The 18,071-nt window shown below is 48.2% G+C and overlaps 1 protein-coding gene across 1 annotated transcript in view; it reads left to right on the top strand.

The window, feature by feature from the left end:
* LOC103816498 (vascular endothelial growth factor receptor kdr-like) overlaps window positions 1-18,071 on the top strand; it is a 125,968-nt gene that overhangs the window by 33,377 nt on the left and 74,520 nt on the right. Inside the window, exons 2-4 of the mRNA XM_030228894.2 lie at window positions 247-343; window positions 3,963-4,165; window positions 14,902-15,029. Of these exons, the coding sequence (XP_030084754.2) occupies window positions 247-343; window positions 3,963-4,165; window positions 14,902-15,029 (428 nt within the window). The remainder of the gene's footprint in view (window positions 1-246; window positions 344-3,962; window positions 4,166-14,901; window positions 15,030-18,071) is intronic.

Genomic DNA, 18,071 nt, shown 5'->3' with positions numbered 1-18,071 from the left:
AAAGCTGGCTCAAAACACTGCTGGCACAAATGCAAGTGCTTGGTGTCAGAAAAGAAAGAGAGGAATAAAGGAAACAAAAACAAACTGAGGGCATCTCCTGGCCAAGGATAAATGCAGCACTGTGTGGGCCCCCAAATTAGGAACTATTTACAAAACAAAAAGTTTGCCTCGAGTGCATTGTGCTGCTTTGACACCACTGAATAGCCCGTCTAAACTAATGATGGTTTCTTCCCTTTTTTGGGTCAGGTCTCGCTGAGGAAGAGCTTCTTCAAAAACCAAGGCTGAGCATTTCCAAGGACCAAATCATCATCTCACCGGGAGACACCCTAAAAATAAAATGCTGGTAAGGACTGCTCCAAAAACTGCTGGATTTTTGTCCTTGTGTTGATTGGTTTGGCCCAGCACAGCTCCAGGACAGAGCAGAGCCTGAAGCTCGGCCAGCTGGGAGCTGGGGCTGTGTGGAGGGAGTTGGATGGGCTGTGACAGAGCAGGGAGGAGAGTCTGGGGTCAGCTTGGCCAAGTTCTTTGTGTTGTGCTGTTCAGGGGCCCAAGTAAAGCCCTGAGTCAGCACAGGGGAGAGCTCATGGGAGCAGGATGCGCTGTGCTTGAGGACATGGCTGGAAATCCTCCCTGAAATAGGGGCAGATTCAACTCCCCTGCAGCTAAAATCACTCCTTTGCTCCCTGTCCATGAGGAAACAACAAAGATCACCAGGAACTGCCACCTAGCCCATCACAGACACTTAAATAAGAAGCAGTCACTGCATGTACATTCAAAGACCCAGCCAGTTTAAACATAACATGTTCTTTAAATCAAATTTAACCAGGACATGTGAAAAACCAAAGTGCTGCTGCTGTAAATCACAGCAGTGCCTCAGTCCTGGCACAATGTGTGCCACTAGCCATGCAAGGACCAGCAGGATTTTGGTGCTGACAGGGAGAGGATGCTCTGGGAACAGGGATACAGCTGACACACGAGGAAGGAGCAAACCCAGAGCCCTCTGCTGTGCCAGAACACGCAGCAGCTGCTGGGCCCCACAAAAGGCCTCAGACTGAGATGGATGGAGGTGTTACTTGTTCTGAGTGGGATTTTTACACTTCACTCCTGCCAGAGGATGTTTCTCAGGTTTTTCTCTGAGAGTGTTGTAGGAAAAAAAAAGCCCAAGGTAACACAAACTCTCACAATTTCTCTCTCTCTCTCTCACACCAACATATGGATTTTACACCTTCTTGCAAGGTTCCCTTGGCTGGCGCCACTACCTGGATGGTTTCCTGCAACAGAAGTTACTGAAAACAGGAAAAAAAAGCAGTGAGAAGATGAATCTAAGCTTTAGGTTTCGCTGACACATCCCTTCTGATTTTTGTCCCAGACTATTTAATTCTTTGTTACAGTGAAAGGTGAATGGGCTCAGACTGTGTAAATTTGGGATGTCTTCTGGAGTGTGAGGCAGCTTTTTTCCAAATCCCTCCAGCTTGCCATGTGGCTTACGAGGTCAGAATAACCTTCCAGTGGTATTTTTAGCTTGGCAAACAGCAAACATGATGGCAATAAAGTCTAAGCAGTCCTTTAACATCTCAATGGTGCTCTCCATAAAACCTGTGTGGACTTGAAGTCCCTCAGGTGCCCCATGCCAATTAAATCAGCATTTCCCAGCAGTTCTCCATCCCCCATCTTTTTAATCTGGAGGACCACCCAACTTTTCTCGTATCACCAAATCAATAAATAATTGAAAGAGTTACGAGCACTTCAGTCCCACATTGCTTTATGGATGCAAAGCAAGAAATCCCCATGGCAGCTCTGAGAAACACAAAAGGTTGGAGCATGGGGTGTAACATGGGACCAGGGCCCAGAGCACTTCAGCTCCTTGGCTCAGGTGATTCAAAACCTGGGAGGAGAAGGAAAATGTGGTTTCTGAATGCAAGATTCCCTGGATCAGCCCCTCTGGGGATGTCTGCCCTCCTGCCTCCTCTGCCACACTCAGGTTAGCTTCTGGCCCAGGGGAGCTCTGGAATTCTTTGTGTTTCCAGGGGCATTTGTGCAGGGTGGGGCACAGCATGGGGCAGCAGCCCCAGCAGGTCTGTAGGAATATCCATTCTCCCTTCAACTCCAGGCTTTTGAGGTTCTTGGCCAAGATTTCCTGGTTTGTGGTAGTGGGGCTAAAGCTGCTGCTGCCACTCCCCTCTGACACATGTGTGAAAATCCCGCAGCAACAGGCAAAGGCTTCACCTTCCACCAGGATAATGTATGTAGAGGGAGAAAGATTTAAGGAAGCATAGGTGTGAAATCCCAGTGCTGGCCTGCAGAGCCACCAGAGCAGAATTGGACGGACACCAGAGGGGTGTGGGTGACGAGGGGCAGGGACATGGTGACGTGCTGGGAGCTGTGTCTCTGTGTGAACTGGCTCTGTTCCCTATTCCTGGCCAGCAATCCCAGTCCTGGAGTCACCAGTGACGTTGGCAGGGTGGGCCAGAGCTCTGGGTGCTCGGAAGGACAATGGGAAGCTGCTCTGACGTGGGGTGGGGCTGTCCAAGCCACCAGAACATACAAGAACAAGGGCAAGGCTGCTCAGCAGAGAGGATATTCCCCCTTTTGCCAGTGCTCCCGTCAGCCTGGTGCTGGGAATAACCTCAACAGCTCCACGTCTGCCTCCTGTCCCGGAAGGCGACAGAGAGACGGGCAGGAACGAGGGCCAAGAGGATGTTTGTGGAAATGTCACTGGATGTCCTGGCAAATGTGCTCTGACTGCACCTACTGCACCCCTGCAGGCCACTGGAACTCTTTGGCTAACTGGGAATTTCACACAGATACACACTTTGGGCATTGCCATCTCAGTCCTGGGTCAGTGTGTCTGGACTGGATTTCTCCAGCAGCACCGAGCTGGGGAAGTCCAGGGGTTTTCACTCCTTCCTCAGGCCAGCAAATGCCAGTGGGAATTCTGAGTGAGAAGGGAGAGCCACCCCCCTGTTCTTGGGAAGAGTGCAAACACACAACTCCCTCTCTGTAGCACAACGCACACAACTCCCTCTCTCCAGCACCAACTTCTTCCCCAGGAAAATCCACAGGAGATTAACCCCCATCCTGCCAGTTTCCACACTAAAAACCAGTTTGCTACAAAAAACACCATCATCTCTAGGCCTGTGTGGTAGCTCTGGTCCTTTCCCAGAGCCCTCAAAGGGAGCTCCAGGAGCTCCTGCTGCCATGGCCTGATGCTTCCAGCACATCCAGCAGTGACTCAGATCAGCTGGGAGCTCTGGGTCCTGCAGCAGGTGACACCCAGGCCCTGCTTTTTGTCCTGAACTCCAAGGAATTGCATTTTTCATGAGCTGTGCTCGGAGATCTGGCAGCAGAGGGGTCAAGTGTGGCGAATGTCTCATCCTCTGCCCTCCTGGCTTGATGTTCTGGCTGCTGTCACAAGGGGAATTAGAAAAAATGTGTCCTGAGCAGATATTCCCAGATTTGTAACCTGATTAGTTTCAGGCCCTTCACAAAAATCAAGACTGAGTCACTGCTGATTAAGCAAGAAAGGTGATGAAAAATTACATAAATATCCTCCTCTCTTCATGCAGCCTCAGTGCAAGAAAAGATACATTAATTTAGCTGTTAAAATATGCAGAATCCTCCTTCTTGAACAAACATATAATTTCATCTGATGCTTTGTAATGTTTGAAGTGGCTAAAATACAGTGTTATAACAACAAACTCTTGTTCAGGCAGTGTGTTAGAAGAGAAATTAAACTTTTCTCCAGGAGCTTGCTGCAGTTCCCAGGGAGTATTTCAGGAATGTCTGAGGAGGAACAGTGTGGGGTGATCCACCTCAATTTCTGATGGGTGGAGGCGCAAACACTCAGCGACCTTTACAATTTTTTTGGGAATGACAAGAGTAGGAGCACTGGGAACGACTGGCCAGGAAGAAGCCCCAGTTTTGCCTGAATGCTGTGTAACTTGGCTGTGTTGTGCTGGCAGGGGAGCCCCGTCTGTGAGCTGGCAGCTGAGGGAGGACAACCCACGGGTGCACGTGAGCAGCTGCCGCGACTCCCCCAGGCTGGGCTGCAGCCAGCTCGTCCTCAGGAGAGCCACGGCCAACGACACCGGCTACCTCAGCTGTGCCCTCAACAGCCCCTCCGAGCACCAGGGGCTCGTGGCCAGGATCTATGTCTTTGTCCAAGGTAAGAATTCTGCTTTTTAAATGCTGTTGGGCTCTGGGAGCTGCGTGAGGTAGAACCAGCAGTGCAGGGGCTTCCACTTGTCTGCTGGCCCAGGAGGAAGCAGCAGGTCTGACACTCTGAACAGACCAAATGTATCTGGGTTTTCATGGCAGCTGAATTCTCAGGGACATGGACATGAGAACCAGAGGTTACCCATCCTGTTCAGTTCCAGGACTTGAAAGCTGGATTGTCCCATCAGTTTAGTGGCCCAAGTAACAGATACTTCCTTAAACATCCTTTCCTTTTAAGACTAAATTCTTCAATCCTACAGGACTTTGCTGTCACAGTGCTTTTCCAAAGATTCATTCTGAATGCCCAAACCCTCTCTCTTTCCCTTCATCCCCAGGCATGGACCTTCCCAGCAGGATGCTTTGTAATTCCTCCCCTCCTACACATTTGTCCTTATATCTGTGAGACATTCCTAGCAGAGCTGGGTGACTGCATTGGATATATTTTACTATAAAAAGTGTCCCACTGCTCATTTTTGTTCCCTTTGAGCTGCCTCTCCCCCACATTTCAGAATCATTGAGTTCAGTTCCAGGAATTAATGGAAGCAGGAACTTCAGAGGAGCACGGTCCTCTGTGATTAAGTGAATGCAACCTATTGAACCACCATTCCAATAATGGGAATTTTTGTTAGAATATTCCCCCCAAATGCTGAGTTTTTTTCAAATCTACTTGACAAATGCATTACTAAACACTGAATCATCTTGGATCTTCCAAGCTGAGATTGTGACTGCTCAGATGAAGGAGCTGACTTTTAGTGCCTTGAATAGGAGATGACATGAACTCCTCTGGTGCTGGATAGGCTAAGGCTTCTCTTCCCCACAAATAATCACGTGAATGAATTAATTTCATTTTCCTGGTAAAAGCTAAATTGTGGTTCTTTGAATCCTCTTGCACAAATGATGCAAAGGCAGTGAGTTTATCTGATGGTATTTGAAGAGAGCTGCAAACCTACACCTCCAGAAAACACAAATCTTTGCTGTCAGCTCTGACTCAGGGTCTCGGGGTGTTGCCAATGATGGTGAAGCAACACAAGAAGTGATTTTCATCTCCCAGAGGACTCTGATATGCCCACACAGCTAAATTCAGCTTTTGCACCTCCAGGTGAACACACCTGCTCGATTCATTTGGGTGACACTTTCCTGCCTGTTAAAAACAATCCCTTTTTACCCTTATCCTGCTTTCCCAGCAAGTTTTCCTCTAATTGGAAAGTGGTTTTTTGGCGTTACTTCTTAGTTCCTGAAGTAATTTTTTTTCTCCCTTTCTATTTCCTTTCTCTGTTTTTTTCTTGGTGCTCTGGTTGCTTTATCCACCCTGGTTCTTGTGCTGAGCTGTTTCCTTTTCCCATTACACCCAGCTCAGATGCCCCAGGTCCAACATTGTTAACCCAGCCTGTCCCATGCTCCAGGAAACTCAATTCTCTGTCTGGATTCAGTGCCCTGGCTGCCTACCCAGCCCCTCATTACTCTGTGGCAGGAGCACGTGCAGGAAACATTGTGGACCTTTTGGGACTGCCTGAGCACTTTCCTGAAGAAAATATCCCAAGTTATGAAATGCCTCGCCAGGGATGCTCTTGGAACAGAGCTGATCTAAAAAAAAGGCAGGATGTCCTCCTGCTTGCCAAGGTTCTCCTGACAAACAGCACAAAATCACCCTCTCAGGTGCACTTTAATTGTGTCCCACGTCCTCCCTGCTCTAAAAGCTCTTAATCACACTCCTGTGCTTGAAAAGCCATGGAAGGAAAAGTGGGTGGAAAATCCTCTGGCTTGTCCTGTGCACCCCAAAGAGGGCTCTGCCCCAGCAGCTCAGTCCAGGAGCTGCAGGTTCCTGCTGGGATCTGCCCTGCCAGGCTGAGGAAGCTGCTTGGCCCCATGAAATGGAGCTATTTATACCTCAGCATGAATCTGTCCTCAGGGCATGCTCTTCCTGCCATTCAGTTCCTCTGGATATTTGTTGGAAGCCAGCAGGCTGTCTTGGGGACCAGCAAACTGCTCTGGACTTAAGCAAGGAGTTCAGAGCACACCTATGGCTTTCTTCAATACCTAAAGGTGCCTTTTGAAGGAAATTGCTGTGGCAGTGTCTGGGCAGCACTGAGAAACCCATCAGCTGTCTCCAAGTGAGGGAGTTCACAGATCCCTGGCAGTGCCAGACAGGGGTGAAGCCCAAAGCTCATCTCTGTGGATGTTTTGTGGAGAGAGCAAGTGCTCAGCAGGGTGTTTGTGAGGCTGAGACAGGTAGAGGCAGAAAATGTGGAGCCAGCCCCTGAAGGCTGGAGATTCCTCTGAGGAGGTTACAAGCCATTATTGCCAAAAAAGGAAGGGGAATGATATTTTTCCCTTCATTCCTGGCCAGCTGCTTGACACCGAGATGAGAACATGGTTGTGTCAGAAGCCCTGTTATTGGCCATTATTTCCTGTGCTGGCTCCTGCTTTCCCAGCCTCCCTGGAGGGCTCTGGGAGCTCTGGCAGGACCTGGCACTCACAGCTCTCCCCGTGGGGTGGTGGAGCTGTGACCCTGCTCATCCCTGGGGTCAGAAGGGGCAGCTGCCACCCCTCAGCTGCACTTGGGCACTGAGGGAGGCACAGCTCAGGAGCTTCATCCTGAATTAATTGTTCCTGAGCCTGAGGCCTTTTCTGCCTCCTGCTGCAGCTGCAAGTCCCAAGGATCATCATTAAAAAAGAAGACAATCCCTTCTCCAGTTGCCCATCTCCTTGTTGGAAATACAGAGCAGCCCAGGGCTGGAACAGAAATAGTTGGGAGTTCTTATCTGAGTTAATTCCATCTCAGCTCTGAGGAATAATCTCTGCAGGGAAAGGCAGGGTCTGGTCCCACACTGCAGTGGCAGCTCCGTGGGAAATGCTGCCACAGCCACCGAGACACAGCATCTGCTTCCATCTGCCTTCTGCAGTTGTCCCTCCTGACCAGGGACACCTCCCTGTGAGGAATATCCTCATTTATTGCAGCCTTTGGGATGCTGTGCCAAGGGACAGGGCAGGTGTGTGAAAATACAGACAAGAGGACCTCTTGACAGTGGTCCCCTCACTGTGTTATCCACTTTATTCTTATAGTGAATCCAAACCACAGCACAGTTCCAGCTAGAAAAATAAACTATCTCTACCCCAGACAAAACCAGGTCAGCATCCACCCCTTATTCCATATCTTTTCCATCATGCCAGGTCCCACATACCACATTTTCCAACACCCCATTGCCTTTCCTGTCTCACATATATACACAGTTATCATTCCCAGCACATAGAAAACTTAACATGGCTTAGAGAAAGAGGAAGAAAAGGACAAATCAAGAAAAAATTCATTCCACCTTCCCAAAGGGCTACCCCAGGCTTCAGTCTAGACAGGAGTCAGGACTTGCAGCTCTCAGCTATTTGAAATACTGTCAGTGTCAGCAAAGTCAGAGTCCTGGGGGGGTCAGCTGGAGGAGCTCCTGGCTCAAATCCTGCCTCAGCTCCATGTTCCCCCAGCAGCCCCTGTGTCACAGTCAAGGAGCTGCTGCACATTTTGTACCCCTGAGTCAGTGATCAGAGCAAGGAACAAGCCCACCCAGTCCTGCTGCCTCCACCTTGTATGGATTTAGTGCTGAGGTCACTGGAGCTGGGCACATCTTGCCAGAGAGTGTCTGGAAAAGTTCCTTCAGGTTTCCAAACTGGGATTCCTGCCCAGCCCCAATGGCATTTGCTTTGCCACAGCTGCAGGGCTAAGACAGACACCTCCTCAATGTATGCCAGACAGACAGCTCCTCAATGTTTGCCAGCAACATCCTTCATGCAAAGCAGGGCTGTTATTCTATTTCTTGAAATAATTATGGCCATGACAGAGCTGCTTCTCAAATAACTGCTTCAGAAACACCAGTCCCACCTCCTCTGAGTGCAACAGGCACAAAATGCTGTGTGTGAGCCCCGTGCTGGCTGCCCACCAGGGGCTGAGCAGAACAGGGTGGATTCCCCAATTCCTGCTCTTTCCAGGGGTGCTCACTTTGAACACACAGACATTTTAACAGTGAACACTTAAACAGTGAACATTTGAACAGTCTGTCCCCACCCAGAGCCATCAGCTGCTGGTGTTTCACCACCTCAGTGGTCGTGTGAGAGAGGAGCACAGGACTGAGGGAGTGATTTGCTTCCACCTCTTTGGGTCTCAGCACTGGTGTTCACAAGAGCAAAGGAAATCCAGAAGATGCCCCCACAGAAAATTTGAGTTCTGGCTCCTTGTAAAGCTCCTGTGGGAACCATGAAGGCACCAGCCACAGTGCAGTCCTGCCAGAAGTCCAGAGCACAAGGACTGGAAATCAAATTGGAAGCAAGACAGACATTTTTATGGAAGCACGAGTCCTGCTGAGGCCATTCCAGAGGGAAAAGGGGGATGCATCCAAGCACAACTTGTCCTGCTGGAGCCTCTCCCTGCTGGTCAGCTCCAGGGAAGGGCAGGAGTGAAGAGCGTGGTCCAAGAGAGTGAGGAGAGGTGGTCCAAGTGCTGCACCAGGGTGGAGTTCACATCAGCCACAGCCCAGGGATGAGCAGCCCCATTGGCCTCATCCCTTTCCCACCATGAGATATCTAAAGAGGCTGGAAGTGCATGGAAGTGCCCCTCAGATGAGATCATATTTTGCTTCTGATGTTCTTTGAAGCTGATTCCTGCCTCCTTAATCCTCTTGACAGTTCACAGAGATAATCAGAAAGTGAGATGCAGAATTGCAGGGCCAGGGTGACAGCTTTGGGCTTTGGCTTGCTTTTCTCAAGATTTTACCAGTGGGAACAGAGCTGGAGCTGCATTTCTTCTTTCTTTAAGGCTGCAGACTTGGTGCCAGACCTGGGCCAGCTGAGATAGGCAGCTGCTGAGCTGTGTGCCCTGCAGATAAGTGGCTGTCCCTGCCCACAGCAGTGCTGGGAGGGTTGGGTGCACATCCCTGCTCGGTGTCAGAGCACACAGAACACAGGCTGTGCTCTGGGCAGGACCCTCGAGGATTGAGGGCTTCATCCAAGGGAAAAGCAAGATGCTTTTAGCTCTGAATCAAGGCATTCAGTGTCTTCAAATCACATCCTGAAGGGTCTCACTTTAAAGCAGAGGACACTTGAAGGATGCCATGAGTGAGCAGTGCCAGTTCCTGGCACTGGCAGTGACAGCTCCTGACAGCCCAGCAGGGAGAGAGGATCCCTCCCCATGGATCAAGAATTTCTAAATGAAAGCCCAAAGGCCAGAATCACACACACTTCCTCCAATGCTTCCTTCCTGGTTTTTATCCGCTCAGTAGCTGCTAATTGCTGAGCCTTCCCCACAGTGGGAGACCTGCTCTTAATGGGGCTTCAGGTAAAGCTGGGGAGTATTTTCCACCAAGTCAAACCTGCCTAAAATCTGGTGGAGGTCAGAATTTATAAATTCTTCTACTGCTTGAAACATAATTCCAGACGAAGCATGGAGGCTTCTTTTTCTGTGGTGTTTTGTCAGGATTTTTTAAAAATAAATCTTTCCATTTTGCCTTTATTTGCTTGGCAGCAAGAAGCATTTTGCTTCTAGAATTTTTGAAGTTAACACTTTTTAGAGTAATATATTTTTCTCTACAAATATTCCTGTGTTCATAACAGTAATCTCCAGGGGAAGAATGTATTTCATTTGACCAAAACAGAATGCTTCATGTTGACTCAGAATGGCTTCTGGGGGTTTTGCAGTCACTTTTGTTTTGCCTAAAGAGAAAATATTCTGCTTTCTGTTTAATCTAAACATTCCACCACCAATTCTTTTCATTGCCCTGCCAAACTGAAAGGTCTTTTATTTTCAAAGATCCAGTTTCAAAACAAGTGCCTTTATAGGAGTTACTCCTGTACCTAGAGGCAGCTTTGATGGGTCACCAGGGGGAATTCAGCAGGCCAGGCTGTTTCCTTGTGAAGCTTTCCAAAATGCTCTGCCCAAAGTGTCACCGCACTGCTAATGCTGCTATTACTGTAAAGAACAGGTTATAAACCTCCTCTCGGTGCTTTTTGACCTTGATGAAGACAAACTTCATGGGGATTATGTCAAAACATGAACTTAAAGAACCTGTGAAACTCTGTGCAGGCTCCCCAGCTTGGGTATGGCTGAGTGAAGAAAATAAATGGCGAGGGCGAGGGAATTATCTTTATCTGGAACAAAGCGAGAGGCAGAATGAGAATGCTGAGGAATTTCACGGCCATGAGCAGCAGTGAATGGCTGTCCTCAGAGGCCATGTCGGGCTCATCATCCTCTCGGGCTGCGGAGAGCGATGTCAGCTCCGGGCTCGGGCTGTGAGACAAATACCCCCAGACAAATCGCTGTCGCGGTGCAGGAATGAAAAACCCCCAAATCCTGTATAAAATCCTCTCTCTGTGTGTGTCAGGAGGAGGTTTCAGCGGCACAGACACGGAAATAAAGAGCTGTAGTTGAGATTGAATCTACAAGCTGCTGAGTGCAGCGCTGAGGGGTTTAAACCCCTCGGCTCCAGGCTGAGGAGGTGTGAGGGGACAGCTGAGATTGCCCAGCTGAGCTGGAAAACCTTCCCAAAGCTCATCTCCAGCAGCAATTCATCTCCTCCTGGTCACTACGAGCATCTCAACATGAAGGGCTTCAGTGCCTGAAGGAAAACATTTGACGTTAGAGCTGCTTTTGTGCTCGCCGTCTGTCTGTACCCGGAGCCGGACAGGCCCTTCCCGCCCCATCCCGCTGCCGCGGCTTCCTTGGCTGGGTGTTTGCATTCCCTGCCGAGCCCTGCTGGGGAAACAGCAACACCCTGGCGTGCCTGGGCTTCCTGCAAACTTCCACTGACCTGGGAGCCAGACATGCAGTCTGAGACCATGGAAGGGCCTTTTCCTCAGCTCCGAGCTGCAGCTGATAAGTCCCCCCCGTGCTTCAGCTCTTCTCTTTCTTCACGTGTAACGAACTTTGCAGCCCGCGGTAAAACATTCATTTTAATTATCCCCTGGGAATTGCTGGGTATTTTTTCTGGGTGAGATTCATAGGGCATTTCACCTTCCCAGCTCGGGAGGAGCAGATGTGCCAAGCTACAGGGAAATGCTCTGTTTTCATAAAGGGTTTCTTTGCTGAGGAATTTCCCCTCAGAGTTCAGTGCCGGTGACTGTGGTGAGGACAGCACCTGCATTTCCCATGCCACAGCTCTCCAGATTGCAACACTTGAGTGCAATTGATTTACACCACCTGGAACTGGAGATCTTCCTCCAGGCTGAGGTTATCATTTTTAAAGAAAAGTGACCCTGTCCCTTTTGTTTCAAGAAGTTCTGTCTCTGAGAGACTTTTTTACAAGGAGTTAACTGATTGCTGGTCGACTGGAGGTGGTGAGCGTGGCTGTAAAGCTGGCAGTGACACTCCTGGTGTTCCAGCAGATCATTTTTCCATGCCACAATCAGTCCGAACTACTGAGGAGTTTCAAGAAGGATCTAGTTTTTTGTCTGCACAAACCATAACAAAGGTATCAGCTGGCAGTTGATTAGCTCAGAATTTATCCTTTGCCATTCTGTTAAGCCCCAAAGCTGAGCCACTTCATATTTGCTTATCTATTAAGTGAGCAGTCCAGCTGCCTAGAAAGTGCTGGAAAGCCTCTCCTTCCTAATGGCATCACCTTGCTCCTACTTAGGAGAGGGTTTGGTGTAGCTAGACCAGGACACACAAGGTTTGAGCTCTTCTCTGTGTCCTGTGGCTCTTTAGTGCTTGATGACTGAGATACTTGAGGCTGTTCCATTCCTGGAAGTGTCCAAGGCCAGGCTGGATGAAGCTTGGAGCAAGCTGGGGTGGTAGAAGGTGTCCCTGCCCATGGCAGGGAGGGAACTGGATGGGCTTTCAGGTTCCAACCCAAACCATTCTGCATTGTTTTTCCTTCTGCACAGAGTTCCACAGTTAGGGAGGGAAACAAAGCCTCCCTGGCCTCAGGGACAGACCCAGGTGCTTGACCTTCCCCTGCAGCTGCCTGGCCCTGTCACTGTCCCCTGATGGCCAAAGTGCAGAGCCCTCACCTCCTGGATGGGCTCTCATGTCCAAGCTGTAGCAGGGCAGCCCTACAAGCTGCTGCCACAGCAGAACCCCCACTCCAGGAGCTGAAATCACAGAATATTCCAGGTTGGAAGGGACCCCCAAGGATCATGGAGTCCAGCCCTAAAGTGAATGGCCAGACAGGGCTCAAAATCACAACCTTGGCTTTATTTGCTCCCTGCTCTGACCAGCTGGGCCAATCCCAGTGGCTCCCACAGGTATCCCCACCTGTTTAAGTGCTCTGATACTGCAGATAGAGAAGGAAAAGCCCTTTCATAGGCAGAGAACTCTCCAGGCTTGGGTATAAACTGGACAAAGCAGTGAGATAACACAAATCACTGAGATAACACAAATCACAGCCATCTGCTCTAGGACACCCCACTGGCTTAGCAAAGAGGAGAACCCATAAAATAAAAAATGTTTTTCTCTTTTTATTTTTTTTAAGCAAAGTGAGAATGATGCCCAGAAGACCCAACATCCCCAAGTGATTAACAATCACCACAGCGGAAGCCATCCTTTCCTTTTTCCCAATCTTTATCACCCAGAAACTGCCTCTTCCTGCTGCTAAGTGCACAGTGATTTTAAGATACCATCAAGATTTCAAAAAGTGATGGTAGAAAGCCAGATTTATCTAGTTTGGCTTCCAATTCAGACTGTAGCTTATCTGGGATAGTTTATCTGCAGCCCCTGGTTGGACATGTGGCAATTCAGGAGCAGGCTGCTATTAAAAAATCAGTTAGGACTGAAATACAGCTTCTGTCACATGCCCTGTAAATCCCTGCTTCCCTTCCCATCAGGGGGATCAGTAACACCATACCTGTCCTGTTGTCAGCTGGAAAAAGATAGATTATTGTCAGGTCTCTTGTGAGTCAGAAAATTTGGTAGAGAGGAGTCTTGGAGTTTTGGTGGAGAAAGGGTTAAATAATTATATTTTTTCCTGAACAGGAAATATTTTTGAGACATTTTATTCTGTTTTGACTAAGATGCATCAATCATTTCACAGTTCAATATTTTCCTGCCTTTTAGGATTATTTCATATTTGCTTAGCTGCCTTCTTTTGATTTATGTTACTTCTTAAACAAACAGTGCTATTCTGAAATTCCTTATAAAAATACTGGCAGAAATAATTTTAAATTCAGTGCTTCCATCTTTCTAGTCCTGAATTTGATCCTGAATTGTGAATAGTTTGGTATCAGGAAGCTAATTTTTTTTTCCCCAGCAAATTTCCTCTTGGGCTGTATCTTTATCCCATGCCCTTTTCCATCCATTCTATACCCTTGTCTATCCCCTGTCACGTGGCACATTCCTTGACCTTCCTTTTCTCCACAGGACAAGAAATAATTGTGATTACATTTCCCCCGACACCTTTTAGCACTTTGTTGCCAGCAGACAAAAATCTACTTTCTCTGCTTTTTCCTATCACAAATAACCCAATGATCTTCTTTTAATTATCCAGTGTCTTCTTTTAAGTAGAATAAAAATATTGTCACATTTGATACCTCCCAGTGTGGCTCAAATGGAGAGCAAGACTGCAGAGGGATTAAGCTGCAGGGATAAACACTAAACACATTTTCATAATGTGACTCAACAGGAGAATTTAGCATTTTTGGGAAAGTGCACGAGACACTGAAATGAGTATAAATATTTCCTATTTGTTTTGGGACTTGGACCACACTACAAAGTTATGGTTCAAAGATCAGGTTTCTCAGCTCCAGGCTTGATTAGAACCAGGGCCTGCCTGACCAGAAAGTTCAGATGTGTATCTGAAACTTCCTAAATGTGGGGAGATTAGGGATCTAATGTTTTAATTCTAATTAATCTCTCTCACATAACGTTTCCTGCAATGCCCTTACACCAAAGCACAGCCAGAATAAACCAGTGGCGTGGAAGAAAAGTTGGCATAAAAAACCAGCACTAGAAATTAGAGAAATCAGCCAGATTTTGGGTCTTTATCTGCCTTGGGTCCAGTGCTTGTGCTCAGCCCCTTGTCCCACGTCCACACAGAATCCCACATCTCTTACACAGTGCCCCAAGTGCCTTTTGTAAAACACCATCACCACCTCACACATGGCCTGTCACACACACAGCTCCAACCAACACTTGCTCTCCTCCTGGTGAATCCCATGGCTCCTTTTGTCTGCCAAGGACAAAATTCCCAGTTCTCGAGGCTAAAATGAAGCTCCAAGCCCCACAAAAGGCAGCATGGCCACTCTGCTGTGTCCATCCCTGCCTTGGTGTGGTTGGGAGTCAAACTAGGGTGGTTGTGGAGCAAAAGAGCTCCAGCTCTGCACCAAGCTGAATCTCTGAGGGTTAATTCCAGCTGACAACCCTTAGGTATTTCCATGACACTCCTTAAGCAAAGGTTGTCATCAGTCGAGAAATGCATGTTGATATCCCCAGGTGAAGGACAGGGGGGCTCCCAAAACCCAGAAGTATCTTGGCATCCTCAGCTGGTAATCCATGCAGTTTTCATGTGTCTGCACAGAAATGTGCCATGCTGGGCAATTTCTGATGAACATGGGGCTAAATGCAATGGTCATTGGCTCTAACCCCTGTGTGCCAGTGGCAGGATGTCACTGCATGTCCTGACCCCAAGGAAGCCTTTCTGGGCAGCTCAGTGCTCACACTGCTGTACCCTTCCAGTGACTGAGCAGTTTTCCAAATCCATGTTCTCTTCTCTGCAGACTACAGGAATCCATTTGTGGAGATGCACCCAGAACACCCCGACATCATCTACATCACAGATGATAAGAAAACAGTGGTGATCCCCTGCCGGGTCACCTCGCCAGACATCAGACCCAAGCTCATCCAGGTAAGAGGTGGCTTCATAGAAGCTCAGTTCAAGGTCTGGGCTGCCAATAAAGTGGGGAGAAACAAAAATTTAGGTGTATAGAGCTGGGCAAATTCCATGAAAAATAGCAAAGACCCTGAAAATCCAGAAATGTGAACCCATTCCTGCAGTGTGTTACTGTTGAACTGGTAAAAGGATTTTTTGGGGATTAGGCTGAGTTTAGCATATTTGTTTTTATGTTGTGGCTTGGTGTTCCTCCATAAATTGGCAGAGGAAGATGACAAAGCACTATTTTCCTTCAAAATTCTTTGCATGACACCTGGCTCTCTCTGAAAGGTTCTCTCTTTATACCTTGAATCTCCTTAGAACAATTGCACATTTTTGCTTCATTTCATCAATTCAAACCAAGTTTCAGCCCTGGGAATAGATGGCTCCAGCATCCATCCTTTTGGCAGCAGTTACACCTGAATGTCAAGGTTACAGCACAGTCTGTGCAGGCCAAGGCTGTTTGGGATAATAAAAATGGAAATTTAAGGTCTGGGCCCTGATCAGTCGATGGAGTCACCCATTTAAAGATCTTCAGAACTGCACTCCAAAGTAGCCTGTCATGGAGTGAGGAACAGGACAGAGATCTCCTGGCTCCAAACTTGCATTTTATGTCAGGAATTCTGTGCCCTTCCCTTCCTCTGCCAGTCTGACAGCTCAGGAAATCCTGAAGGGAACAGAAGCTCATCCTGTGCCCCTTTTCCAGCCTGTTCTGGAGGGACTCTGAGGGATGAGGCTGTTCTGGATATGGCAGAGAGGGGTCTAAGCACCTCTGCTCCTCGTGGCAGTTCCATGCCTCAGATGGCTCCTTCTCCTGGGAGGCACCACATGGAATCACGGGGGACTGAGATAGGGCTCCAGCTTCTGCTGGGACCCATGGCATGTTCCCAGTAGAGGTGCAGAGGGACAGCTCTTGTTGCTTTGGAGATCTCTAATTTTAAATTTCACCAGCAGGGATTAAAAAAGTGGGGAAAGAGGCTCCTCTCCAGTTATCATTTTAGGCTGGATACGTTTTACCACCTTCCTCCTTGGCTATAAAAATGAAACATTCCTCTCTGATTTGAGCCTGCTTCAACAAATTCACGGCTGGAGCAGTGCTGCAAACCCTGGCAGCATCAGGGTGGCCTTGGAATTCCCATTTCCCCGTTTATTATTGATGGGCAGCCCTGCTCTTCCTGCTTCCCAGCTCAATTCCCAGTCACTTCTCCAAACACAAACTGCAGCCTGGCTGCTGGAATGAAATCTCCACCGAAATCTCTCCCACAAAAAGCTGTCCCCAGAAGATTTCCCCCTCCAAGGCCGAGCAGCTGGGGCTCAGGGCAGGGAGGCAGAGGTTGGCCACAGCCTCCCAGGGAGGCAGAGGTTGGGCAGAGGTTGGGAGCTGCTGGGATGTGGCACCTGGGAAGCTCCAGGATCCAGCCACGGATGGCACCGCTGGCTTGGCCCAGGCTGGGAATCCCACTGATGCCTTCAGTAGCTGCCTAGAGCAGAGGCTGGACAAGATTAAGAGAGCAAAGTGGGTATTTATTAAAGGCCTTCAATAGAATCCCCTTGGGCAGTGCAAAAGCCACCAAGGACACACCCAGGATGGACGATGGTCACAGATTTTTCAGACAATTACAAGTTTGGTCCATTTACAAATCAGGAGTTAATCCTCCAATTCCAGCTTCAGGCAGTGAAGTCATATTCCCCCAGTTTGCTCCCCCCCAATTCACTTCTGTTGATAGTTTTGGGGCTGAGGCAGTAGAGTGTCTGAATCTCAGGCCTAGAGGAACTGCTTTGTCTGACCAAAATGTGAAGACAGTTAACTGACACTCTGGATGGAGTTTAGAGTTGTACACTGATGCAGTGCAGGGTTTGAAGAAGACAAAAGCTGCAGTCCTGAGGCAGCACCACAGCGCCGGGGTGGCGGCTCCCGCGCCAGGAGGAAGCGGGGCAGGACAGGGGCGGAGGTGAGCATGGGGGAGGAGAGGTGAGCCAGGCCATCAGACAAATTTAGAACATCCTCTCCTTCCAAATTTAATCTGGAGAGGGAGGACAACACTTCAAAGGGAGGAAAGCCACTGTGATTTCCTTCGAGCAGCACTGACGCTTTTTTGTTTGATTGTTTAAATAGGTATTTGTGAATATTTTATGAATATGTTTAATCTGTGTCTGGTGTTGAAAAGAGCCTCCTGAGTAGGGTTATTTTTCCTTCCCCCTTCCCCCAGGCATTTTAGTTTAGCTTTATCACGTTTTATTATTCTTGTGGAAAATGGACTCTTTGCCACCGCAAATTAAGTTCCTTATGTTACCATTATACTTTTAAATCATTGTACTCTCTTTAAACATGCTCAGAGAAAGGTACCTCTTGCTTATATTTTAGCAGATCCCAGCTATCTCAATATATCATCTTTGTTATTAACAAACTCATGCTTAAGACACACAGTTCAGGCTTTAATTTTGCTTAATTTTAATTCGGGTGATTTGTGATTTTAATTCGGGGCAAAAAGAACTTTTTCAGTCATGTCAGATCTGTTTAGTCACTGATCTGGTTCAGTGTGCATTTGCCACTTCCAGCTTTGACCTTCACGAGTGCTAAAGCATGATTATGCCTCAGGTTTCAGATCTCTTTCTGTAAATTTTTCTATTTTTCCTCATGGTTCTAAACAGAGATGCCACAGCTTGATTATTTCAAAAGCATTTACAGGAGACCCTTGTTTCCTACTGCTGTCAGAACAAATGCTGCTCCAAAAGACAGTGACTGTCTGGCTGTCCCCCCTTCCCAGTGCAGTATCACCAGTTCCTCAGCCAGAATTCCTTTGGGTTTGGTCCATGCTGGAATTGTAACAATTGACCCAAACCAAGGCCAGCCTGGTCACTTGTATGTCCAGAGCCCCAAGCTGCAAGCTGTGTGGAACAGGAGGATTGTTTAAACTGAATCCAATTTAAGCTGCCCTGCCAAACCAGAGTCCTGACTGCTGGGAGACAAAGAGGAGCTGCCCTAAACAGGAATAGGAGCAAAACTGTTCCATCGGG

This window comes from Serinus canaria, chromosome 4A, assembly GCF_022539315.1.
Source record: "Serinus canaria isolate serCan28SL12 chromosome 4A, serCan2020, whole genome shotgun sequence".
NCBI classification, from domain to species: Eukaryota; Metazoa; Chordata; class Aves; order Passeriformes; family Fringillidae; genus Serinus; species Serinus canaria.
This window is presented reverse-complemented; position numbering and strand designations above follow the sequence as displayed.